The following is a 12809-nucleotide window of genomic DNA, read 5'->3' on the forward strand; positions in this document are numbered from 1 at the left end:
CTGTCTTCTCTCCTTGTGTTGTCCTGTCTTCTCTCCTTGTGTTGTTCTGTCTTCTCTCCTTGTGTTGTCTTGTCTTCTCTCCTTGTGTTGTCCTGTCTTATCTCCTTGTGTTGTTCTGTCTTCTCTCCTTGTGTTGTTCTGTCTTCTCTCCTTGTGTTGTTCTGTCTTCTCTCCTTGTGTTCTGTCTTCTCTCCTTGTGTTGTTCTGTCTTCTCTCCTTGTGTTGTCTTGTCTTCTCTCCTTGTGTTGTTCTGTCTTCTCTCCTTGTGTTGTTCTGTCTTCTCTCCTTGTGTTCTGTCTTCTCTCCTTGTGTTGTCCTGTCTTCTCTCCTTGTGTTGTTCTGTCTTCTCTCCCTGTGTTCTGTCTTCTCTCCTTGTGTTGTTCTGTCTTCTCTCCTTGTGTTCTGTCTTCTCTCCTTGTGTTGTCCTGTCTTCTCTCCTTGTGTTGTCCTGTCTTCTCTCCTTGTGTTCTGTCTTCTCTCCTTGTGTTGTCCTGTCTTCTCTCCTTGTGTTGTCCTGTCTTCTCTCCTTGTGTTGTCCTGTCTTATCTCCTTGTGTTGTTCTGTCTTCTCTCCTTGTGTTGTTCTGTCTTCTCTCCTTGTGTTGTCTTGTCTTCTCTCCTTGTGTTCTGTCTTCTCTCTAGGCCTGCCGCGATAAGCAATAAATCGATTAATTGCCGCGATAATTAAAATGAATGCAATGATTTTGACGGGCGCGATTAATTGCTATTTGCGCGTTTGTTTTAATGAGGCGGAACCAGTGCCCCTTGCAGTCTCTCTCCGTGTGGGGGGCCGCTGGCGTTACTACAGAGCACAGCACGGGAGCTCCGTGGGGCAGTAGCAACGCCACATATAGCTTAATACATTTCTCAATAGTGTTGCTCCTTTTAACCAAGTAGCGTTATTTGTAGTGTAACGTTAGAATAACACAGAATAACGTTAATACAATTACATGCATCATTGTTTACAATGAACGGGTGGGGCTAGTCAAAGCACTGGAGACGGGGACAAGTTAAACATGAATTAATTTATTATAACGGGTCGTTTTCGAGTCGTGCTGCAGTGCCTACGCACCACAGCTATTCTATTATATACTGCAACCTCCTCATCATTGATTGCCTGTAGTAGCTGCATCTAACGTTAGTAGCTAACGTTAAAACTAAAAAACACAACCGGACGAGACAAGTTGTCGGCTAGGATAATCACAACAATACTTCCGGTCCGGTCGGTGGGCTTCAAAATAAAAGTCTTAAACCGGAAAAGACGGAGCGGTGGGCTTCAAAATAAAAGTTTTGGGAAATAAATGTCTCAAAAAAATTCTCTAACCGGTCGCAATAATATCGCTTATCGCGATATTTTCGGGGGCAATTAATCGCCCAGCAAAATGTGTTATCGTGGCAGGCCTACTTCTCTCCTTGTGTTGTCTTGTCTTATCTCCTTGTGTTGTCCTGTCTCATCTCCTTGTGTTGTCCTGTCTGTCCCCAGTGTTTCTACGCCCACCTGCCAGAGCGCCTGGCCACCTTCACAGCCGACCTGTCGGAGATGTTCCCTGCTGGACTCTACGACACTAAATACGCAGTGGAGTTTGAGCTTCGACTGCCAGCCTCCTACCTGGAGTACGCCTACAAGAAATGGTTTGTCATTTATCTATTTTTACCATACTTTTCGCACTATAAGCCGCACCTGACTATAAGCCGCAGCAGCTAAATTGAATGATTGTGTACATATATAAGCCGCACTGGACTATAAGCCGCAGGTGTTTTAATGTTTAATTACCATATGTAATTAGCTTTGGGACACAATACTGTCGGACAAATAACAAGCATTAACTCATTTACAAGTTGTATTAAGTTTAGCAAATAAGGGAACAGATAAATAACATTTCAATGCAGTCAAAAAAGCAATATTTAGATGTTTACATTTTCGAGTTTGGTCACGTCGAGTCACATATAAGCCGCACCGTTATATAAGCCGCAGGGTCAAAAAATGGGGAAAAAAGCCGCGGCTTATAGTCCGAAAAGTACGGTATTTCGTTTTAGTATCACACATCAAAGAGTTCTCAGCTCGCACTGATTTAAATAATATTTTGTACTGTTCATTAGTCGGTCGATTTCTCTTTCTCATTTCACCAAGACTTTGTTAGTTGATGAGTTAATTTAACTTCAAACCTTTATTTACACTTGAGGAATCATTGAGGTTGCCCTAATTTGCAATGATGTAGGAGTATAATATTTAGACTAGGTCCCCCAAATGGATTCAAGTGACTACCTGACAGTGACAACCAGCTCCCGGACAAACTCAACACCTTCTACACGAGATTTGAACAGTCACCTCCCTGCTGCAGAACTGGCCCCCGTCTTCACCAACATTTTTAACACCTCCCTCCGTAATTGTTCAGTCCCCCAGTGTTTCAAACAGTCCACCATCATCCCTATGCCAAAATCCAACTATCTCCTGCCTCAACGACTACAGACCAATTGCCCTCACATCCGTAGCAATGAAATAATTTTAACTAGTGCTGTCAGGCGATTAAAAATTTTTATCTAATTAATTACAGGATTTGTAATTAATTAATCTAATTAATCGCATTTTAATCTCATAACCATTTTATGCCTGATATTCTATATTCTATAATCATATTTCAAATTGCATGTGTCCGGATGGCAGAATTCAGTACTCTATCTACAAAACCTTCTGTTTAATCATCTTCCATCTATTAATTTGCTTAGATTTTTCAGGTCTGGTCAATTTGAGCATGGTGCTATTCACAGTCAAAGATAAAAAAAAAAATGTATTGATATTCTCATTTGGTTCATTACAATTTACTCAAAATAAAATGTTCATTCATTCAATCAATCACAGCGCAGATTGATTGATTGAATGAAAATGTATCAACAGATTGCAGAATGGGTACAATACAGTACGGCTCAATACACACAATTGTTAAGGGGATGCAGACCAGAGAAAGACTTTCGTCTTGTTTACATCAGGGTCCCCCATTTTCAATTCATAATGAATTGTAAGTAAGGGTGCAACTTGCACCGTGCAATCCATTCTTTGTGGATCTAGCCCACAGTATTTCTGACACTGGGAATACATTCCCTGAGATTCATAGATGTCCCTAGAATCAGATACCAAGAACATGCAAATGGACCATATTAAAAAAAAAGTCTGTAAATGTGTATTCTACATTATTATGGAATGAATGAGATAAAAAAAAATATTATTAAATACATTTTTTTATTTATTTTGTTTGTAATTAATTTTGAGTTAATTTTCATAACGCGATAATCTGCTGTGTAATTAATTAATCTAATTAACGCGATAAACTGACAGCCCTAATTTTAACGCATCATTCTCACCCACCTCAAAACCAGCACCACCCCCCCTCATGGACCCACATCAATTTGCTTACAGAACCAACAGGTCTGTGGAAGACACAGTCAACACAGCCACCCATCACCTGCTGCAACACCTGGAAACCCGCAACTCCTATGCCCGCATTCTGGTCATGGACTTCAGTTCCGCATTCAACACAATCAACCCAGCCAAACTCATCAATAAACTACTGGACATGAACATTGACCCCTGCATCTGTCACTGGATCCACAGCTTCCTCTCTAACAGACAACAGAAGGTCAAAATCAACAACATCACATCCCACGCTCTATATCTTAGCACAAGGCTGCGTCCTTTCACCCTGGCTTTTCTCCCTATACACCAACCTGCTCATATCCCTCCACAACCAAAATCTACAAATATGCAGACGACACAACCATCACAGACAACAATGAAACAGAATACCATACACAGATCAACCATACAGTCACCTGGTGCACACACAATAACCTCCTCCTCAACTCATCATCGACTTCAGACGCAAGCCAAACCCCAAAACCCCCGTATCCATCTCCGGCAAACCCATAATCACCACAGACTCCTTCAAATTTCTTGGCACCCACATAAGCAACAACCTCAAATGGAAAACCAACACAGACCACATCCACAAAAAAGCCAATCAAAGACTCTTCTTCCTCCGCCAGCTCAAAAAATACAGAATCAGAAAACATCTCCGGCTCCGTTTTTACCAGGCCATCATTCAAAGCATCCTCACCTTCTCCATAACAGTCTGGTACAGCAGTCTGGACAGTCACTCCAAAAACAAACGGCAAAGAATAATCAATAAATCCTCCAAAATAATCCGCACCCCCCTCCCATCACTCGAATCACTCCACCGCCAAAGTACAATAAGAAGAGCAAGAAAAATTTTCTCTGACCCCACTCACCCAGCACACTATATCTTCCAGCTGCTGCCCTCCGGGAGGCGCTACAGATCCCTAACCACCAAAACCTCCTGCTTTAAAAACAGCTTCTTCCCCACTGCCATACGGACACTGAACTCCCTGTAGCAACCACCCTACCTCTGTTGCTATGGACATTGACATAAACTGTGATATTGTGGTCTTTGTAATTATGTATCTATGTATTTAACTGCATGTAGTATGCAGGGTTTCCGTTAGCCGGTAATTACCGGTTTTTGACCGGCAAAATCTGTTGAAGTCCGACATATTTAATCTCACCGGTCATAATGTCCGGTGAAAATAATTCCCTCTAAGCACAATTTGATTATTTGAATTGTATTAAAATAGGCTAAAATTAAATAGCCTATGCGATGAAAGAAACAATCATTACATTTGTTTCATCGTTGCTTCACCAAGCAGGTCTGTCTAATAATGACAACGCTGTGTCAGCGCGAGCTTGCTGCTAAATTTACGAGAAGCATGGAGCTGCAGACCCACAGAACCCACCAGCTTTTCCGGCACAGTGCAGTACTCCAATTCAGCCATTGGCAATTCAGCTGTTGGGTGGGGGGCGCTGCTGAGCGGTCCCCCGACCGGACCTGAAAACACCGCTGCTCTGTGGGTCTGCAGCTCCATGCTTCTCGTAAATTTAGCAGCAAGCTTGCGCTGACAACAGCGTTGTCATTATTAGACCGGCTGCTTGGTGAAGCAACGATGAAACAAATGTAATGATTGTTTCGTTCATCGCATAGGCTATTTAATTTTAGCCTATTTTAATACAATTCAAATAATCAAATTGTGCTTAGAGGGAATTATTTTCACCGGACATTATGACCAGCACCAAGTCGTTGGGAGGTGGAGATATACATCACGCAAACCCACGATAATGTTGCCGTCTCTCTCTGCCAAATTTCTCAGTTCTTCGCTTGATATAATTAATACAAATGTCCAATATAACGGAATTCGTTAGCTCATAAAAATGTGATTATAACAGACTGCTGTTTATTAATGTCGGGCAGACTGCCCACCGACACCTCAAGTCGGCAGCAGCACGAAGTCTCGAGGGACTTATTTTATTTGGAATATATTAATGACTGTATATACGCAAAAGTAGCTTAGTTTTAAGTTAAAATATTATAAATGCCTTGAGGATGTCATTCTTTATATAGGCCTATCAATTGTTTTTAAGCTCAATAAACTGACCGGAATTGATCCCATTTGTCCGGTAGATCTACCGGACACTCGGATCGACAAAAGAAAATTCTAACGGAAACCTTGGTAGTATGTATGTATTGTAAGTAGGGATGCTCGATACCGATATTCCGATATTGTCCAACTCTTAATTTCCGATACCGATATCAACCGATACCGATATATGCAGGGTTTCCCACCCCAAAAAACGGAATAATTTCAGGTAACTAATCATTTCACTGGATATATATATATAACAAATATTGTTATTGTTTTTTTCTTTTTTTAAACCGATACCGATATTTTCCGATATCACATTTTACTGCCGATATCGGCCGATAATATCGGTTGGCCGATAATATCGGACATCCCTAATTGTAAGTGATGTTATATGTTCTATGTTGGAACAATGCTGTAACTGCACTGAAAACAAATTCCACCAGCCTGGCTGGGTGGTCATTAAAGAATCTAATCTAATCTAATGAGGAGCCTGACACCTGGGATGAATGGTGGTGTTGACAGCAGACAACAGGAACAGCAGTGGTTACTAGCTTACTAGTAGATGACTTTACATAGAGGTAAGACTGCTGAAACGTGACACGTTCTAAGTGACATCCCTTTAAGTTACACCCTGTCCAAATCCATGTCTTGTCTTCTGCTCATGTTTGGGACCGGGTTCCTTATTCATGTGTCCTCTTTCTGTCCTCTCTACACACTATAGTAAGTTGGACAACAGTCGCAATATAGCGTCCGGTGTGACCGCACCCCATGTCCACCTGGAGTTCTGCCAGTACGCTGGTCAGATGTCCAGCTATGTGGACTACAGATGGTGTCCAGATGTGAGCAGCACCGAGGGAAGTCAGCCCGAGAGCGTTTGCCAGAGGTTCTCTGTGAGTAGACGGGTCACATCTTTGTTTCATTGTAAAACTGTAATTGTTAAAAGCTCATTAATACATATTCCTGATGGTCCTATGGTCTAAGAGGCATGTTGCCCTTAACTCTGAGGTTAAAGGTTAAGTTAAGAGTTCTGGACCCCTAGCCCTGTTTCCTATTTGTGGATTATGTTGTTGAAGGGTAGTGAACATAATGGCCACAGGCCCAGTGCCTGTGTTCACAAGCTGACTGAAGTTCAAGAGGGAAACTTAACTCAAAATATCCTACTGTCTGCACCGCTCTTAAAGGGGAACTATCTTATAAATGGCCTTTTTGAGTGTTTAGCATTGTTTCCTAGCTATGTGAACTTATATTAATATGATCTATGTCTCAAAATTCTCATATTGGCGCATTCTTCCAATTCTCCTCTCACAATATTCACCCTCACTGAACTGAGTCATTTGAAAATGTGCGCGATTTGTGATGTCAGAGAGACACCGCTGCATGTTAATGGAGAGGTGCAGGATGAGCTGCACACAGTTCTGCTGCCCAGGCTCAAAACGGCTCGAGATCTTGAGGTAGAAAAATGCTGTTTTTGAGGACTTGATTAGAAATACAAAACAATGAATAAAAAAATATATATATATTACAGAGGTGTTCCATAGACACACCGGAATTGTGTAAAAGTGCCCAAATAGTGAAAGAAATAGTAAAATAGTTCCCCTTTAACACATTGACCGCCAGCAGCAGGGGGCGCTGATACCCCATTCATCGCCAGGTCTTTATTCAATGGATATAGTTTTAGACTGTGACATTTGCGAGTGCTTAAAATATATCTTATATTATATCTATGGGTCTAATAACGCTGTCGAGTCTCAGTGATTTGCTTCTAGTCAACATGCCCGAGACAGATTGTTTTTTCATCCGTACATTTCCGTTTTATACCGTTTTGAATAGAGTATGGTTTGGGTGTTTTTCAGTAATTCCAGGAAAAAGGCATTTTACTGTAATCCAGTCATCGCGTTGTAATTTTTCGGCTGATTATCTAATCATCCTGAAATCAACGCTAGATTATCAGTATTATGTCTCACATTATTATAGCGCACAATGGGCCTCATTCATGAAGCGATATAAGAACAGATTTCGTTCTTAACTAGCATTTCCTCTTATTTTGTTCTTACCTGGGATTCAGCAATGTTTTCTTATTGTTGCTTTTCTCTCAGGCAAGACCAAATTCTAAGAGTGGTCGAGAGCACTCTTACCCAGATAAGAAACTCTTGCCCAGATGAGAAACAATTAAAAAAGCCTACCATTCATAATAATAATAATACATAAGATTTATATAGCGCTTTTCCTAATTCTAAGACACTTTACAAAACAAACAATATAATACAATACAGTTTTAGTAGATAAAATCAAAAAATATATATAAAATGGTGAGAGAGGAAGGAGTTCATGGGTTGAAAGCAAACCATTGGTCAATTGCCACCAAATACAGTACCCCCAAATACGACTTTATAAACTCAGAACTTTTCAATAATTATTATAACTATAATAATTATTATTATAATTATAGCATTCTGCTTCTGAAATGGATTATATATTGCTGTTAGAACAGTTAGATGCTGGCTGCCCAGGCCGTACGCATAGAACGCGTTTACAACCTCTCCTCTCTTCTCTTTGCTCCACATCTAAAGTTCTGAGCGGACTCTGAGTTTTAGCCACGGACATTTCAGAGAGAGATGACAGGTGACGGATCCGGTATTTCCGAACCTATAGGATCTGTCATCTCTCTCTGAAAGGAGAGAGCATATGATCAGCGGCATATATATATATCAGTATACTGCGCGATTGGTTCTTGACAAGTGCGCAGCCAGTCGTTCAGTATTGACAAACCTACTTTGCTGGAACGATTTATTTCGCACTATACAGTACGTGTACGTATAAGTACAAGTATAAGTCTTTATTTGTCATCAGATTAACACACACACACATGCGATGAGCGACCCACAGGAACACACATTCCCAAAACGCTTCCTGTTGAATATATCAGGCAGCGATCAGATGCTGAAACTCGGCTGTTTTACACACGCCTCATTCGCCTTATAAGGAGATGGTGGGCGTGTCTGTATGCAAATTAATTTAGCGCAAACACGCTTTCGAGTTTTAAGAATGAGTGGGATTCGGCATGCAAATCTCCTGGGTAAACACAGATTTCGACGTTAAGAACGGCTTGATGAATGTGGCGGTGGCTTTTCTTATTGTTCTCTTAACAGACAGGTAAGCAAGAATATAAGAAAAATAATAAGAGAGTATTGTTGAATGAGGCCCATTGTGTTAAAAGCATGTGTGTGGGGCGCCCTCGTGGCGCATACCATAGTGCCTTGCACACCTACGCGGCCGTCCCGGGTTCGCCTCCCGGTTTCAGTTTATGGGGTAGCTTCATGGAATGGACTACAAGTGGAAAACGAAACAGAGCAACAACAACATGGTTCACAAATAGAAACAAAAAAGCACTGCTAGACAAATACAGAACTGAGGGACTATAGATAGTTTGATTTCTTCAAAACTAAAAGTAATGGTTGTCTTGTTTTTTAACCTTATTTTATTTATTAGTATTCTTTCTCTCTCTTAGGTAGTAAGAGTTTTATTTTAAACGTTGTGATAGTGTAAGAAAGGGGCAGGGCCCTATTCCTCGTACCTGGTTCAACTAAGTCGATCAAAAGTCCCATTATCCAGATTCAATTAACCCGATGTTTGAATCCGCGCTTTCCCTGTTCCTCGAACGCTGATTCAGTCTCGTTAATTCGAACCAGACTTGATAAACTTAACCCTAACCCTTTGGTAGGGTAGGGCTGAAAAAGTTAGATGTAAAAATGAAAATTGCCATAGAAAGGTGCTTAAAAATAGCCTACTAGCTCTTGCAGTGATTTCAGTCATCTCCCAGGCTACATGGTCTGTACGGCGGGCCGGTGTGGGCCAGTGTGAGTCGGTGTGTGGGCCACTAATGTGGGGCGGTGTGTGGCGCGGTGTGTGGGCCAGTGTGTGGGCCAGTGTGTGAGTCGGTGTGTGGGCCGGTGTATGGGCCGGTGTGTTGCCCAGTGTGAGTCGGTGTGTGGGCCAGTGTGTGGGCCAGTGTGTGGGCCGGCAGTGGCGCCGGCAGGATTAAATTCCATAGTATGCATGCTTGCTCGCACAGAAACAGTCCGTCCAGATGATGTAGCCTACACAGCGCTCTACTACAGATACACTACCCAGAGTGCGACGACACACATAGGTGACAATAGTGTGTGTGCGTGTGTGCGCACGGGCCGGAGTGACAACGTCTCAGGCTGAATTTGTGTCCCCTAGCCTATCCGTGACATAGAACGAGAGAAACACAATGCCATTTGGAGCATACCGTAGCGTAGCCTAATTCTCCTAATTCTCTGACACTGTAGCCTATTCTCTGACAATATAAGCCTTCAGAAACGTTTTTTTGTTGTCCTTTTAATAAAGGAATACTCTCCAAATCAGATAACACGGACGATTGCTTCTACTGTGCGAGCTGCCTGCCATTGCTGTTTGAATGAAGATTTGCTTCTGTGTCGTCTAAGGCTGACCCCTATTAGTCGAATAGTCGACTAATCGGATCGAAAGGAGCCGTAGTCGACTGCCAACCTCTTAGTCGAATGCAAACAAAAATAAAGAATTATTAGAATTACTTATTTTATTTATTTACATTTTTTTATCATTCTTTCCAAAAGAAAAGAGGCCTAGAAGCGTGGCTAACACTAATGGCATGCATACCAGAGGATAACTGCCTAAGAAAACAGGCACAGAGGCACTGAAAGAGGATTTCACCCATCTAATGAACACACTAGACTAGACAAATATCAAGATGTATCCATCAGTGGACCAATTGCATGCTTTTGCAGAGGACAAGAAGCCTTTCGTCGACTCCTTCAGACATTAAGCGCCCCCCACAGCCCAAATGGAATGATAAAAAAATATATATATTATACTTTTTTTTCAATTTTTTTTTCACAGTCGACTATCGGCTAATTTCGGCCAATCAAAGTCGACTATCCAAATCCTTAGTCGGGGACAGCCCTTGTCGTCAAATTTTGTGCTTAGTGAACAATGTGAGGCTGCCTGGAGATATAGCTCTAAGGTGGAAGAGCTGATCAGCAGAGGGATTGAGGGAAGCAGTAATCTAACAACTGAGAATTTCAAACAGTAGGCTATCTTTCCTTCTTTTAGATTTTTTATACACTGTTTCTCCATCAAGAAAGCTTTTTCATAATTTGGATGGCATTTTACTAACTTCAGTGTCAACCAAGAATGATATGCAATTCGAAATTGGCCCCTGTAAAAAAAAGAAATGGTGGAGCTGAAAAAGCTAGAATAAAAAAACAAAAACAACAAGTGACTTGCTGCGAAACATGCTGGTGATGTAGAGTAGGACAGTTTAATTGGGGGAGAGACAGAGAGAGTGACAGACAGACATACAGACACAGAGACAGAGACAGAAAGACACAGAGAGAGAGAGAGAGAGAGAGACACAGAGAGAGAGAGAGAGACACACACAGCGAACAGGCTCTTGGAATGGGTGTCTGGGAGGAAGTGGGGGGTCTTTCTATGTTGATTAAACGGCAAGCAACTAATGTCATGAGTGCAAAATTAAAGGACAATAAATCGAATATAACTGAAATTGTGTAGCACAGACCTTTCTATGGATCAAAACCTCAATATTATTATGGTGTAGTTAATACTTCATGTATCCTTAATCCCTAGGCTAAAGAAAAATACAACATATGCCAATGACAGGAAGTAACGGTATATATATGTGTGTGTGCACTGTGCACTGTGCACATCTAGGGGCGGGGTGTAGATTGGTCTCCCTGATGTTGACTCCTTAGCCACAGCCTTGGGTTGTTTAATACTGGACGAGTGTTTCATAACGGCCGTTGTGTGGGCCGGTTTTGGGGCCGGTGCGTGGGCTGGTGCGTCTGAATGTCCCGGGCTGAATTTGTGTCCCAGTCCGCCCCTGCTTGTCAGGCCATCAAGGCCAGCTCGGTCAAAGTGAGACATTTTATTCCTTCCAAGGTCCAGGATACTCAATTGATTGAGTTTGAGGAATGTCCCATTGAAAATGACTGAAATGCGGTTGTTACGTAGATTAAGATTTTGCAGGCTGTACAAATCTTCAACAGATACTAGGCAAATGCCTCGGGAGCAAGATCCATTTGAACTTGATAAGCAGCTATTTTATCCTTCCTCCTCTTCTCAAGTTCAACATTGTCGAGTGAGAAACCAGCTTCACCCTTTCTCCCTTTCCAATCGGCCTCCAACCAGCCCACTCCCCAGGTCCCACCACACAGATATCATGCATCATCCCCCATATTACAGGCTCGACAGAGGCCCTTCTCTTACTTCCTTTCCAAGCCCTGAGTGCTGGTCATTCCCCCCAATGAGACTTTACTAATGTACGAAGAGGCAGGTCATATACTGTACACCTGCCTTTGCAAAGTGCTTGGGCTTTCCTATGTTAGAAGTAATACTGTTTAAACTGAAATCATCAAATCATACTGTTCACAGTCAATGGAATAGTTTACTACTTGGTTATTTGCTAATGCTGTACAAACAAACACACAGTACTACTGTAAATGTGATAGTTTAAAATTCTATGATTCTAGATGTTTTCCCCCTTTTACATACAATCCAGTACACACAAAAACACAAATATGCACTGTTTGCATCATTAGAGCACTTTTTTAATATGGATACATTATGCTAGATGTGTTTAGCAAAGAATATGCTACTGTGAAAGCCATCCAGTTGTGTGCGTGTGTCTGGATTCTAACTGCCTTTTTATGTAGGAAAGACTTTTGCACATTTATGCAATTTTGCTTTGTAATCCATACAGTGGAATGTCATATCAAGCAAATGCTCAGTATAGAATAAAATTAAGCACAAGACAGACATTGAGATTGAGATTGCCGTTTTGCACTTAATTCATATTTCAGTTCATTGATTAACACCAAAGAGTCTTCCTACTGCCATACCTCATTTATGGCCCCTACTATGACCCCTTGTTTCATTGTAATGAAAAACATACAGAGAATTAGGAGTGTAACAGTCTCAATATAGAATTGAAAATGATAAGAAGAAAGATACCTTCAATACAGTGTCGGAATTTAAAACTATAGACAATTCTCCGCTCATTCTCTCTTTCTCAGTTTAACTGGTGGTATTGTATGGATACTGCTCATTGTTTATGGCTTTGAAATAAAAAAGAATCAAGCTGTGTATTATATAAAATAAATAATTAGAGCTCTGTAGTATACATATATTTTAATAAATGAAAATCGTGTTTCTCAATCTCACTGCATTTCATATTTTTTCTATACAAAACACTATTACTCAAAATGTTAGAACTAAATCAAACCATTTTAGATATCCAAT

At 41.2% G+C, this 12809-nt stretch overlaps 1 protein-coding gene across 1 annotated transcript in view; it reads left to right on the top strand.

The window, feature by feature from the left end:
• toe1 (target of EGR1, exonuclease) overlaps positions 1-12809 on the top strand; it is a 75021-nt gene that overhangs the window by 40660 nt on the left and 21552 nt on the right. Inside the window, exons 7-8 of the mRNA XM_084327637.1 lie at positions 1483-1631; positions 6211-6379. Coding sequence (XP_084183763.1) covers positions 1483-1631; positions 6211-6379 — 318 coding nt within the window. The remainder of the gene's footprint in view (positions 1-1482; positions 1632-6210; positions 6380-12809) is intronic.

This window comes from Notolepis coatsorum (genome assembly GCF_963971535.1).
Source record: "Notolepis coatsorum genome assembly, chromosome: 13".
Taxonomy (NCBI): Eukaryota; Metazoa; Chordata; class Actinopteri; order Aulopiformes; family Paralepididae; genus Notolepis; species Notolepis coatsorum.